Source organism: Carassius auratus, chromosome 48, assembly GCF_003368295.1.
Source record: "Carassius auratus strain Wakin chromosome 48, ASM336829v1, whole genome shotgun sequence".
In the NCBI taxonomy this organism is placed as follows: Eukaryota; Metazoa; Chordata; class Actinopteri; order Cypriniformes; family Cyprinidae; genus Carassius; species Carassius auratus.
Window position 1 is genome coordinate 1,418,131 of NC_039290.1, and position 14,541 is coordinate 1,432,671.

Consider the following 14,541-nt stretch of genomic DNA (forward strand, 5'->3'; position numbering starts at 1 on the left):
AAGGTTTTGCAATTTATTAAGTCATTTAACAATGGTGAAGCAAAGTGTCAGTGGATTCAAAAACAATCAGTGATTGGTGCACAGTGACAGATCTTTTGACAGATATTCAAACTGCTTATTTAGCAATAATTTGTGCTTGTGCTGTTTTTTATATCAAACATTTTTTTCTTTAATGTACTTCATATATGATACTTACATGTAAAGACTTACATGTAAAGGCTATAAATGTGAGACACGTTCTAAGATATGTATCCAAAAGTTATTGTTGTTTCCTGCATATTTTAAGAAAAAATTATTAATAATAAAATATAATAAAAAGAATGAAATAATTTATCCCTGGCATACAGAATAGTTAGTCAAATATTTTATTTCAAAAAATTTTAATATAGCATTTTTATATTAATTATTCTATCCAAATGAATACAAAGGGCAGATTTAAAAAAATAAAATAATAATAAATCATAAATAACAGAAATCGAGCACAGCGTTAGTTCAGTCAGGCCAAGGAGGCATACAGTAGGCTGCAACCAGCAGATGCGGTCAGCTGTCATCGCTACAATCACTACCACTCTCCTATTAAACATGGGACATGTATACATAGCGCCAGTGCTTGGTAAGCATGCTCAAACGGCTCGCAACCCTCCCTCCCATTATAAGTATGAGCATATTACCGTCCACCTTCTGGTTGTCGTCTTCTTTGTATCAGATCACTAAGGCTTTCAAGTCTTATCTGGCATGGACCTTACTGCTGAGAGACACTTATCTTCATAACCAGGCTACAGGATAGACGTCCCACTGCCACATCTACATAATTATCACTGTTTGCTTTAAAGACATTATTAAGAATCTTAATTGTCATGTATTTCCAAGCTGATGGATCCGGGGGCTTAATGTTTAAAGCTCTTGTATGTTCAATTATTTTGGGAGCAAGAACCCCCATAAGGAACCATACAGCCAAAGATAAATTGTGTTCAATAAATTCAAGTAAACTTGCCAAAGTGGTTCCTGTCTGAACAGCCTTTAACAGTTCATATTTAGTGATTAAGCAGAAGGCAAGAGCCAAAAATACTAACAAAAACTATCTGTTACTTAATAGTTTGGTATGTGGCAGAATGCTTTGTCATGTGATGACATAATGAACTTTAAATTAATTTAGGAGTTTTTACAGAGGTGTACAAGAAAAAAAAAGAGAGATGCCATGTCAGAGCAAGTAAAATAAAAGCAATTTAATTTTATATAGAATATTTTTCCTTTAGTTTTACATAGATCCAGTCTTGCCTTCCATAATAACGGAGTTTCATTTCACACATCCCACTTCCAAAGCAGTTTTTCCTGCTGCAAGAGAATGAGATCTGAGTGTCTCAGTTGTCTCTCTGGTGTGAGAGGTAAACCTCTCCTTCCATGAAAATGGAGCCTGATTGAATGTGAGAGCAGGCGGAAGAACGGCAGCAGCGGCAGAGGGAGGGCGTTTGCTCTCAGTGAACACCACAACTCAGCTGCTGCAGTCAGGGCATCAATTTTGTATAGGCGTTGAGTGCAGTGCCAGTGCGCTCGAAGCTAAGGCTTCCCTCTCTCTCTCTCTCTCTCTCTCTCTCTGCCTGTCTCTTTACCGCTGCCCACAGTGATGGGGGGCGATACGAGCTGTCTCCATAGGCATGTCCGCGTCCGATTCTAGCGCAGCGCTGCTCAGCTGCAAGGTAGGGATAGTTTGCCTTCTCTCTCCCTCACATGCACTTTATCTCTGTCACTCTTTCTCTCTCTCTCTCTCTCTCTCTCTCTCTCTCTCTCTTCGTTGCTCGCACGCTCACCGATTTTCTCCCGCGCGCTCCCTCTCTATTACATTTTCACTCCATGTGATTCCATAATCAATCAGTAGTGCTGCTTTGGTGGAGTGAATGCATTTCGCATGCATTCTGCCTGGATCATAGTCTATTAATATCCTCATGTAAGCCTTTTTTATGAATAAATTATTCTCAGTCGAGATGCATGTCTTAGCTTTTCGACCAGCAGACTCCTTCAGCTGCATTGATTGTATAATTGAGAACGTGTATTTGGCTACCTTTAATTGTTATTATTTCAGTTTCTCGGCGGTTTCAAATAATGTTGCTCTTGGTTGATATCACGTTTTTTATATTGGGAAAACATGCAAAAACATGAACAATAGGCTAGGCAGAAATGTAAATTCTATTATTTAATTTTTTTATAACAAGAAAACCATGGTCAGAATTTAACCAGTTTTAGGCAAAAATGCCACAGATATTTATATAAATGTGTAGATTTATATTCAAGAGTCTAATGCATGAAATAAGAAATGTAGACCTATATTATATTTATGTAAATTAAAATGAATCTGTTTTTGCTATTATTATTTCAGAATTTTGTTTCAGTAATATAATATTCTAGGTCTTTATATATTCAATGTTTTGGGCATTATTCGGCTGACATGAATAGATGGCATGCTGTGTGTTTTTAGATTTTAAAAAGCTCTTATAAAGGTTATATAATATGTGACCCTGCATGGAGCACAAATCCAGTCTCAAGTCGCTGGGGTATATCTTTAGCAATAGCCAAAAAAACATTGTATGGGTCAAAATGTAAAAATATCCAATTATGGCAAAAATCATTAAGATATGGAGTAAAGATCAAATTTAAAGGCAATTTTCTCATTATTTAGATTTTCAAATAGTTTGATTTCTCAGTCAAATAACAAGTCAAACACCTTTGTAAATATAAAAATACTTCTGAAAATCAATTCCAGGAGGCAAATATATGTGATCTTACAGTTTTTCTCAGTCGCTCTGGTAATTTTCCCGAATCATCCTTGACATTTGCAAACAGTGCATTTTCTCAAAACAACTTGTACAAAGAGCAAAACACCATGGACTACCTGCAAAATCCAATCTCTTGCTCAAAATCCTTAGTTCATCTCTCAAAAATAAATATCTGTGTCAATGAACATGTCAGTGCCATCAGAATGACAAGTCCTTGTGTCATAGTTTATGGATAAGACTGTCAAATTGCTTAGTCATGTTTTCAATATAACAGTGTACTCTGGAGGGATCTTCTGATGTAAACTATGGCAAGATTATGGATGACAGTTACTGTATTGAACAGTATTTCAAAAGTACACATTTACACATTACTGTATGTGGGATATTGACTGAAAGAGACTGGATAGAATTCCACGTTACACTTTTACTAGTGGTCTGGCCAAACAAAAATCATATTAAAAAAAAAAAACCTTTTCAATGTCATTGTGATATAAACTGTAATGTTTATGACTTAAATAAAACCAGTTCATTTAGATGTTATCATTTTTGGTGTACATTATGATGTTCTGCAATATTCTGCAATATTTGCAAGTCACTAATCAAATAAGAAAATTTGTGACATTGATCATGTGAGCTCCGAATTATTGAAGCTTGTTTCTGCCACAGGTGTCTTTTTCTCTCACAATTCATACCTTTTTATTATCTCAGACTTATATATAAAACTTTAGAATTGTGGGATATAAACACAGACTTGAATAAAAACTCAGAATTCAAAGAAAAAAGTCAAAATTGTGAGATGTATAGGTCAAGAATATAAGTCTGACTCAAGAATTCAGAAGCTATCAACTATATCTTACAATTCTAAATTTATATATCACATTCTCATTATGAGAAAAATTCTAATTCAGATGGTCAAAATCTTTCTTCCATTTTAAGCTCAATGTGTATTCTTAAATAATTCTGCAAAACATCAAGATTTACACAAACTTGTGGAGTTCATGCAGCTCGAATGCTGCTGTCTAAAAGCAAAAGGAAGATATACCGAATACTAAGACATTCTAAAAATCTATTAAATAAAGCTACTAAAGCTTTGATTAAGCTACATATTGTAAACATTGTATGCAGCCTTTTCTGGGAATGTCTGATGGTGTGTTGTAAGTGAGGTGTTGTGGAAACACTCTTAGTGGATGAGGTTGCCAAGCATTGTGTATTTTAAAGGATTACATTACTCTATCGATCCAGGTACTGAGCAAAAAATTGCTTAGTCTGTCGGAAAACGAATCTCAGAGTTAATGTACGCTGTGTGTGTATGGAACACAAAATGTGTGTCACAGTCTTGCTGCAGTGATGTTTATGTGAGCGACCCCTGCATCACTATTACCTCCTATTGATAAAAGTGGTCCAAAAAAAATGTTAGATGTTATGTGTTGCTATGCTTCAAAGCCCTCCTGTATCTTTCTTTTCATTTATTTCTAAGCTAAACACATGAAAATGGTGAAACTGGCGTAAATCATCCAAAAGTTGGTTCAGGACAGCTCTGTCACGGAGATGCGTCCCATTGCAGGGTTGGCTTTTAATTAAATGTTCATTTAGATGGGAGATATATTTAAATCATTACACATAGGAATCTTATCTTAGCCGGCGTCTGCTTAATTATGCTTTATCTCTTTTGACGGTATGTGTCACAGACACCTGCGCCCTGCGGCTGCCTTTGATATTTAAATCATATCCTCACTGTGTTTGGATTTTGGAGGGAAAAAAAGACTGGTCTGAGAAAGGCTGGTCTGGAGGGGAGATCAGAGGGATGCATGAGATAATAGAGGAAAGGTTTTTGCAATGCTTGTTTACAGTCACTTGGTCTTTTGTTATTGGTGCATTTGGGGATTTCGCTGTCTTTGATTTAGTTTTCAGTTTTAATGCTTTATTTGCATGAAATATATTTATATATTCATATTGCCAAAGCATTTGCAGCAATTGATGTGTGCAGTTAAAACGAGAAATGCAAAATGAGAATAGTGCAAAACAACAGAGAAACCAAAAACATTAGGTCTCATTCACTAATAATTGTTTGAATTCATATTTATATACACAGGAGATCTTCTCTCTGGCTTACAGCATACATTTATGTTCGTTAATTAGTTTTGTCAACCAGAATAGTTCACCCAAAAATGAAAATTTCCTGAAAATTGTATTCACCCTCAAGCCATCCAATATGCAGATTAGTTTGTTTCTTCAACAGAACAGATTTAGACCTATTTAGCATCACATCACTTGCTCCCCAGAAATGCCAAGTATGCCGTCCTCAAAACCAGTTTAAACACAGTAGATAAAATAAATCTGTGTATGATTTGGTGAATGATTTATTCACGAAACTGATTGTGTGCAGATTTTGTTGCTTAGTTGCACTGTAATTGACAAAGAAGTAAAAAAGACTTTAAGGGCCCTATCTTGCACCCAGCGCAATTGACTTTGTACACCGACGCATGTGTCATTCCTATTTTGCACCCGTGCAAAGCGCGCTTTTCCCTCCACAGACGCACGTCGCTAAACTAGTGAATGAACTTGCGCTCCCTGGGCGGTTCAGCGCAAAAAAGGAGGCGTGTTCCGGCGCAAACAATCCCTGGTGCTATTTTGCTGTTCCATTAAACATTTGCGCCACTGACCAGAAAAAACCTAGTCTAAAGTCAGTGGCGCGCTGCGCGTTGTTCATTATGCTATTTTAAGGGCGCATGCTTGACCATAATGTATATCGTGCACAACGAGCATACACTTTGCTCATGTAATCTACACAGATGCAACAGTTATTTTTGCAAATCATAAACTGTTACACTAAAAAATATTAACACATGAGATGACGGAAATCATTGTGGTGTGCCACGAAGATGTGAAAAAATAGGCATAAATCTAGCTTACAAATTATTCAGGCTAATTGTAGTAATTAAGGATCAGACATGTTTGAGGTCATATATGTATATAAGGACATCTGACAAATTGGTTTGTCCGTCAGGAACCAGGAAAAAAAAATCGATGAAACAATTGTGGCTATTTCCTCCCACGCCTGTTTTAACGACGCTATTTTGGGTGGGTTTCTCCCATCCCCATACATCACAACTTCTCTGTCTTTCACTGCTCTTACAAGAACATCAGTCTCCTCGGCTGTGAACCGCTCCTGGCGTGCGCCTGGTAAATACGCCATAATAATAGCAATCCATAATGGAACTTGCGCACCTGCTTTTAAAGGGAATGTTGGATGACGCTCTGATTGGTTTATTTCACGTTACGCCCAAACCACACCTATGAATAATGAAGCTACTTCAGACCAACCCATTTTAGATTTGCGCCGGGCGCAAGAGCCATTTATCCCGCCGGGAAAATAGCAACAGCGCCGAGACCCGCCCACAAAGTTACTTGCGCTTCGCGCTTTGACACTTGCGTTTCAGATCGTTAAAATAGGGCCCTAAAGATAACAATGAATGAAAGTAATTACAATAATACAATGTGAAACAGCATGTCTCAGATTGGACTCTTGTCCTTTTGCAGAGTTCTGCTGATTCCTACACGAGTAGACCATCGGATTCCGACCTGTCCCTGGAGGAGGACAAGGAGGCGTCTCGGCGTGAGGCCGAGCGCCAGGCCCTGCTCCAGCTCGAGAGAGCCAAGGTTCATCTTCTCAAACAGATACATTGTCAATTACCTCTCCTCTTCAAATAAAGTTAACTCTTTATTTTCTTGTAGATCAAACCTGTGGCATTTGCAGTGAGAACCAATGTCAGCTACTGCGGGGCTCTGGATGAAGACTGTCCGGTTCAGGGTGCTGCCATCAACTTTGAGACCAAAGATTTTCTACATATAAAAGAGGTGGGAAGTAACTGATGAACTGAAGTTAACAGTTAGATTTTAGTTTGTTTTTTTGAGCACATTGTCTTCCATCCTACAGAAGTATAATAATGACTGGTGGATCGGGAGGCTGGTGAAGGAAGGGGCAGATATTGCCTTCATCCCCAGCCCTGTTAAACTGGAGGCCATGCGGATCAAGCAGGAACAGAAAGCAGCTCAGAGGTCTGAAGTGCAGTTGCATCTCATATCTATAGATGTCATTCAGTACTGTAAATTAGCATTTAAAGGAATAGTTCACCCAGAAATGAAAATGTACTCATCCTCAGGCCATTTACGATGTAGATGAGTTTGTTTATTCAAATTTAGAGAAATTTAGAGCTGTTGTCCTCTTACATCAAATCCACCAGCTTATTTGTTGAGAACTTGTAGACTGTTTTGATCTGTGCATATTTCTCTCCTGATTCAGACAAGGTGACTTTTTTACTGGAGAAAGAAATATTATGGATAGAGGACTCATATTGTACTTTTTGTTTGCCTATTTTATAATGGGAAGTATGCATATTCAAATAATTGAATTATTTACAAATAATTTGAATGGCTTTTAAAGAATCAATGTAAAATCCCCTCCACTAATACGCATAATACAATTGGTTTGGAATGCACGAAGACAAGCAGACTGATACAAATAAATATAAGTGAAGATCATTAGTTATAATTTTTGGTGAAATACACCATAAGTGAGAAAATGAACATTCAGCATGGGATCTTAGCTCATAGTATGCTATCAGCTATTGGTGTGTCTCGTCCTGTCATTTTTAAAGTGTCTGTGTTGGTAACAGGAAAATGGGCGGGAATGCTTCATCTGGTGGCTGGAGGTCTACTCCTCCTTCTGCAGGTGAGAGGTATTTAAATACTCTCACACATTACTGTCTTACTGTAATGCTAGTACTGTTGAGCCACTACCGTTCCTCTGCGTTTTCCTTCAGGGTATATGCTGCTTTTATATATCATGATCAGCATGATTTACATAATGTTTCAGTATAAAATAGTTTTACCATCATGAACACAAACAACCTGTTTAGATGTCCTTTAACACATTTGTCTTGTTTTAAACAAGCCAAACAGAAGCAGAAGCAGGTAGGTGGTTAAAATTGCTTCATTGCTTCCATAGTGCAACACAGTCCCTCAAAAAGTGGTATTAAATATTCAAACTTTTGTGTCTGGCCTCTCAGACGATCCTTTGTGAGAGATTTTAATGCTGTGTTATTGGAACTGCATCCCTTGAGGCTACTCATTAGATGTTGAGAGATGTTAGTTAAGATTCAGAGCTTGTGAGACATAACTGTGTGTGTGTGTGTGTGTGTGTGTGTGTGTGTGTGTGTTGTAGACAGAGCACGTTCCACCCTATGATGTAGTTCCATCCATGAGGCCTGTTGTTCTGGTTGGCCCCTCGCTGAAAGGCTATGAGGTAAATTTTATTAAATTTGATCATCATGGCAGTTAAGAGACAGGTCAGTTGTTCTATTTTTTCAGGGTCCAAAATTAACAACCACCAAGCAAGTAAAAGTTGAGTTTGAAGAGTAAATAGAAAATTAACCAGTAACTGTACTAGGAACTGTGCAATCAAGGACATGCAAACCATAAACTAAAGAAAACATCACTCACTCACATGGCTTTAGTGTATTTTAACTTGCACCTCTGTGGAAAATTTACCATCAGAAATATGCCTTAAGGCTTATTTCTCCAGAACTCAGCTTGACGACATATATATATTATATAATTATATAATATTATAGTATTTATAACAATTTTCAGTTTTCATTTTAATTTTAGGTTTAGCAATTTTGTTGTGTACTTTGTCACTTTTATTATTATTTTTTAATATTTTGAAAATATTTCTAGGTAACTAATTGTTTTTTATATATATATATTTCAGTTAGCTTTTGTATTTTTATACATAGTTGCCGAGGCAAGATTTATGGTAATATTAGTATTTTATTTTATTGATAGTTTTTACCAATCACTGAAAATTGTTTAGTAGGTTTAGTTTTAATTAACAATAACTACACTGGAACGAAATCACATTTTGCTACAAATTTATGCAGAGATGAAATGTAGCATGTGATACCCAAGTGACACAATGACCTGTAAACATGTTTTATGTAGATATACAGTAGATGTAATAATATTTCTATAAATATATATACTTTTTCTTATAATTTAATAAAAATGCTAAATACCGTTTCTTGACCTATGAAACATATTTGTGTTTAGTATTTATATTTACTAAACAATATTTATATAATTATATTTAGCGTAATTATATTTAATAAAATAATGCAAAATACAGTTTCATGGCCTATGAATAGTAATTATAGTCTGTAAATTCTCATAACTTACATACTATTGGCAGGCATGGCAAAAAGCTCATTTTGGTCCCTTTATATGAATGCTCAGTCAGAGTGAAATACTTCTTTTTCAGTTTTGGTATGTGAGGATTTGCGAATGTGAAATATTGAAGTCCAGCTATGGTTGGACACATTTGTCAGTCAGCTCCTTAACAGAGACACCAGGGACCTGCTTCCACTGCTGACTCTCTATCCTCTATTTCTGGAGTCATTCATTTTTCACCCCTGTGTCTAAATAAAACCGCATCACCTCATCCAAAATCATATTATCCTTATACACGACTCTTCTTCCAAATCCCTAGCTTAGGACTCCTTATTTCCCCCCTACGATCCTTAGACAACAAAATCGCTGGGTGGATGTTAACACTATTAATAGCTCAGGACCTAAATTACCTCAGATTAACATGTTAATTACATATGAAACGTTTCAAGTTGAACATAGTATATACCCTTTTCTCAATATCTTCTGATGCAGGTGACTGATATGATGCAGAAAGCCTTGTTTGACTTCCTGAAACACAGGTTTGATGGGAGGTGAGTGCAGACACTGTTTGGGTGAGTGCAATTTGTTTCACTGGTTTAGAGATTAAAAGTGAAAGTGTTACTCTTACAGGATCAGTTCACCCCAAAATGTACATTTTGAAAAATAGAAATAAATAATTTTCCTACTTTCTTTCTTCTGTAAAGTATCATTAGAATGGTCCAAACTTCGTGTGACTTTAAATACACCTTCAAAAGTTTTGAAGGAGTATTTTTGTATTTGGTATGTGGTTTCATGGCAGGATTTCTATCACACGGGTGACTGCAGATCTGTCTCTGGCCAAGAGGTCTGTACTGAACAAGAAAGCTATCATGGAGAGGTCAAACATGCGCTCCAGTCTGGGTAAGTGACAACATACAGGGGTAATGCCAGACAGTACATTAATATAAGTCTAGTTCAGAATGAAGGACCTAATATGGGATCATTTGTTGTTCCATTATGAATGCGGCTCCTGTTATCATGCCTGTCTCTCTCTCAGCGGAGGTGCAGAGTGAGATTGAGAGAATATTTGAACTGGCTAAAAGCTTGCAGTTGGTGGTCTTGGATGCAGATACTATCAACCACCCCGCACAGCTTCTCAAGACCTCCCTCGCTCCCATCATTGTCTATGTCAAAGTGTCCTCTCCAAAGGTACAACAATATTTAACCAGTCTATTAATAAACACTTATTCTCAAAAAGCTACAAGCTGGTGCTTCTCCAATTACAGATTTATAATAAAACTAAATCAACTATTTTTATTGTTGTATGAAGGTTATATTACTGTTTTGTGTGTGTGTCTAATGTACTTCTATTATTTTACCCCTGTCTCAGACTAAGACTAGTTATCTGATATAAAATAATAGAATTACGTATTATATGTTTACTGTTGCACATTGATAATAGACTAATGAAATATATTTTGAAAAGTGTGTTTGTATAAGTCCACTGAGCTAGTGTAGTGTTGTTTACTTATTTTAATGATTAAGGGTTGTATTTCCCTGAAGCACTGCTGCCGCTTTTGTCCCTCATTTTCTCAGTGTCACTCAATCTTCCCCAGGTTCTTCAAAGACTCATTAAGTCCAGGGGGAAATCTCAAAGCAAACATCTCAACGTGCAAATGATGGCAGGAGATAAACTAGCACAGTGTCCACCAGTGAGTCCCATTACTGCACACATTCAGCTCGCACATGAAACCTAAGCAACAAGTGAAAGTATGCGATATCCTGCACTAATGCTGTTGATTTTCACTGCGTTTGTCTTGCATTAGGAAATGTTTGATGTTGTACTGGATGAGAATCAGTTAGAGGATGCCTGTGAACACCTGGCCGAATATTTAGATATATACTGGCGTGCCACTCACCTGCCAGGCTCCGCCCCCCTGAACCCTATAGTGGAGCAAAATATAGTTACACCACCCTCAGCCAACTCTAGCCAACAGGTGAGTGTTTAAATGTTAACTGCATGGCCTTCCCTTGTTGTGATGAAGCTTACGTTATCTTGAACGCTCTGTTGTCCTCTTCCTCCAGTTCTCAGAGACGCAGGAGCTCATTGAATGAGAACTACCACAAATAAGGGTGAGTGCTGGATTGATGTTAAGAATATTATTGTGAATGTGTATTTCCCTGTCACTGCTTATTTTGCATGTATTAATAATAAATAATATTAATAACAGTCAATTTCAATTGTGTACTTGCTTATTTTAAATGTCAAGTACTTTTGAAAAAAAGTTAATGAAAGCAGTTTTCCCTTTTTTTACTTTATTTTATCTTATTTTATCTTATCATACAATCTTATCATATTTTGCTAGTATTTACATACTGTTATAGTATCAATATTTTGAATAAGTATTTATTTTTTTAAGTTTTCTTTTTAGATTTAGTCATTTTGTGATATGCTTTTGTCAGTTGTATTAGTTCTATTTAGCTTTAATTAAATTTATTATTATTTAATTTATTTAATTTATTTAATGTATTCAATACGTATACTGAAATCATTTAGATTTTTATTTTCGTATTAGTCATTTAGTATATCAACTCATTTCAAGACAACATGCCTAATTTTCAATTTTTTAGTTTTCATCTAATAATTCTATTAGCTTTATTTTAATTACCAAAAAAAATAAAATAATAATAATAGCTTTAGTCTTATTAAATGACAATACTGTAAATGAATGCTACCTTTGCGTGACACTACATTCAGTCCACCAGATGTCAATATAACATCAGCCATATCGCACAACAACAACAACAACAACAACAAAATATTGAGTGCACCTTTAATTATTAAATACTGACTGACAGAAAGCTTGTTGCCAGGATGTTTAACCATAATGATCACTTCCTCCACTGCTCTCTGGTTGTTCTAGAGTGATACAGAATATTCCAGAAAGACCCTTAGAATATTCCTCAAAGGCCAGCCACTCACTGCCCCAGAATGAGATGGGGCTCGGAGCAGCTGCCCACTGATGAGAAAGAGGAGGAATGGAGGGATGGAGAATGAGTTGAGGGTCAGTGGAGAAGTGGACCGATCCCAGCCTCACTGAGAGTGATGACACACACCCTCCCCTGCACTAACACATGTGTCCTTTACATCTCAGGAGCGCTCAGCTGCAGGCCTTCAGCCAACGCACACACACTGCTATACACACATTCAACTGGTCTGAGATCAACAGGGGTTTCCCCACTCACCGCTTGGTGGTCCCGTCTGTTCGCAAGGTTTTGCCAGCCTGCCTCTTATTTCTGGAGTGAGGCTGGCACTGACATCAGAGCATCCATACCATATCCTCACATAGAAGGGCACCACAAGCCACTAACATCCTCTCATATGACTACCAGTCCCCTCACTCAGTCTCCACCTCCTGCATCGCTTTTGGTTTGTTTTCAAGGTTTATTATGACCTTTTGCACAGTACACTTCATTTCAATGAATCGTCAAATATCATTTACTCATAACTAATAACCCTAAAAGCTTTATGTAGCACAACCCGCAAATGACTAATTCATATACTGAAATCACACTTGGGACATTTTGTAACTGCACACATTTTTATTTTCCATTATATCCTGTTCCACTCTGCATTGTGTCCACTGGAAACGTTCAGACGTTCAAATCAACTAGTAACTTGTCAGTATTTCCAACCGCATTGCACTAACATCACTTTTTCAGATCAGTGAAAAGCAGACCACATGAATGTTTGCACATCTTTTGCCTAGATCTCAGAATTGCACTAAACAGCCTAACATTATTTATTTTGTCCAACAGTGGTTCTCAACTGAGAGCTCGCAGGTCTGTTTTAATTAGATACAGACAGCAGGTGATAAAATTATGCTAAATGGACGGAAAAAATGCAACTAATTTTATTATCATGCATAGTTAGGATGACAAGACTTGTTTAGTTTTAAAAAGAAAATTAAACCTATAATCAAACTATATGGCATTTTACCTATAACTGGGTAAATTAGGTAAATACTAACATGGATCCATTGGATGACATGTTCTCATCCTCAAAATCCTAAACAAATATTCCCCAAAACATATTTTGTAATTATTATTTGTACTGAAGTGAAACATTGCTTGTGCACCAATGTTTTTTTCTGAACTATTAATTTTTGATTATTTTATTATGTTATTATATTTTAATGTTTGATTTAAAGAATATTTTACAATTCTTTTGTGCCATAAATTATTTTGTTGCTGTGTTGGATCAGTCGTAGTAAAACGTTGAGAACCAATGGTTTGAATTACAGTGACATCTAGTGGATTTGTTTGGAAGTACAAAAGTGAGACCCTTGCAAACATCTTTTTCACACAGTCTAACTGTACATAATCATACCATTAATTTAACAACAACAATAACAGGTGAAACGGTATGAGGATATATTGCTTGAGAACCACTGTTTTCTAACATCTTTTGTTTCTTGGTTTTTCTTCATCTCAAAAGACTAATACAAATTCCTGATAGTTTTTTATTTTTACCATCAAAACTTGTATGCATGATAAGTGATGATCTTGCTGACATATCTGCTGCTGTGATTTTTTAGTTTTGCTTGCTGCTGTTCTTCCATGCAATAACAAAATCATTTACAAATATTATCACATAACAGAATGACTTCTGTCTTATTTGCAAGACAATCTCTTAACTAAATGATCACTAATTTTACTCTTTGCATACATGCACATGCAGTCCCCTTGTACATTCAAGCTAATCATGACTATGCATGACAAACAATCAGGCATTTATAGAAATACACAGCACTGTTGAATGAATAGGGAAATGCATTGGACGTAGAAACATATAAACCACAAAGATCTGCTTGAGTATATACAGATTGCACATTAAAATCCATTGCCCTCATCTATGACAAACAAATGACTTTGTGTTCGTTTAGGGTGTACATATATAATATTATTTGCATATATTGAACAAAAAGTGTTATTTGGGACCATGTTGAATCTTCTGTCAATTTTTAAATCACTGCATATTAAAAGCAACAAGCAAGAGGCATGGGCTTTAAAGCACAATGAACTCTTTCCAATTGAAAATATGCTTGATATCTTTCCAGGTGATTTGTACATAGTCAAGTACTATGTCTTTGGGTCTCCAAAGTATATTTTCAAGGCTAATTGTTTATTTTATTAGATATTTATATTGTTGTTCTATATCACATTATACTGTACTATATGCAACACTGGAGGAAGGAGAAAGAAAATGGCTTGGACTGATAAAGGTCTATCACTAAATAAAGGGAAATCAATATGATTGCACTATTTTGGTTTTGTGTTTGAGGTTTTCTTTTGTAAGTGTGTAAACCCTCTTCCAGTAAAAAAGAAAAAACAATTAGGAAAAGTGTGCTACCTGATGCTGAGTTTTGTGCTCTGGGGAAGGAAAAATAATTTAAAAGAAAAGAAAAAGAATTGTCTCTGCATGGTTCATGTGAATTTTGCATGTGTTATTAATCCATGACCTTTTAAATAAAATTATAGATTTTTGTAAAAAAAGAAGAAG

At 36.1% G+C, this 14,541-nt stretch overlaps 1 protein-coding gene across 1 annotated transcript; it reads left to right on the plus strand.

Annotated features, from left to right (window-relative positions):
* The first annotated feature begins 1,570 nt into the window (after nt 1-1,570).
* LOC113065454 (voltage-dependent L-type calcium channel subunit beta-4-like) lies at nt 1,571-14,275 on the plus strand. Its single transcript, XM_026236699.1, has 14 exons — nt 1,571-1,697; nt 6,312-6,431; nt 6,507-6,629; nt 6,709-6,830; nt 7,448-7,503; nt 7,726-7,745; nt 7,996-8,076; nt 9,492-9,550; nt 9,799-9,899; nt 10,036-10,187; nt 10,595-10,690; nt 10,805-10,975; nt 11,064-11,111; nt 11,903-14,275. The coding sequence occupies exons 1-13, from the start codon at nt 1,656-1,658 to the stop codon at nt 11,091-11,093; spliced, it is 1,173 nt and encodes a 390-aa protein (XP_026092484.1). The 5' UTR covers nt 1,571-1,655; the 3' UTR covers nt 11,094-11,111; nt 11,903-14,275.
* The last annotated feature ends 266 nt before the right edge of the window (nt 14,276-14,541 follow it).

Excerpts from the sequence above, each read along its gene's own strand:
- LOC113065454 (XM_026236699.1), top strand. The coding sequence starts at position 1,656 with ATGTCCGCGTCCGATTCTAGCGCAGCGCTGCTCAGCTGCAAG. Across the intron at positions 6,630-6,708 it reads ATTTTCTACATATAAAAGAG|AAGTATAATAATGACTGGTG; the intron begins GTGGGAAGTAAC and ends TCCATCCTACAG. Across the intron at positions 10,976-11,063 it reads CAGCCAACTCTAGCCAACAG|TTCTCAGAGACGCAGGAGCT; the intron begins GTGAGTGTTTAA and ends CTCTTCCTCCAG.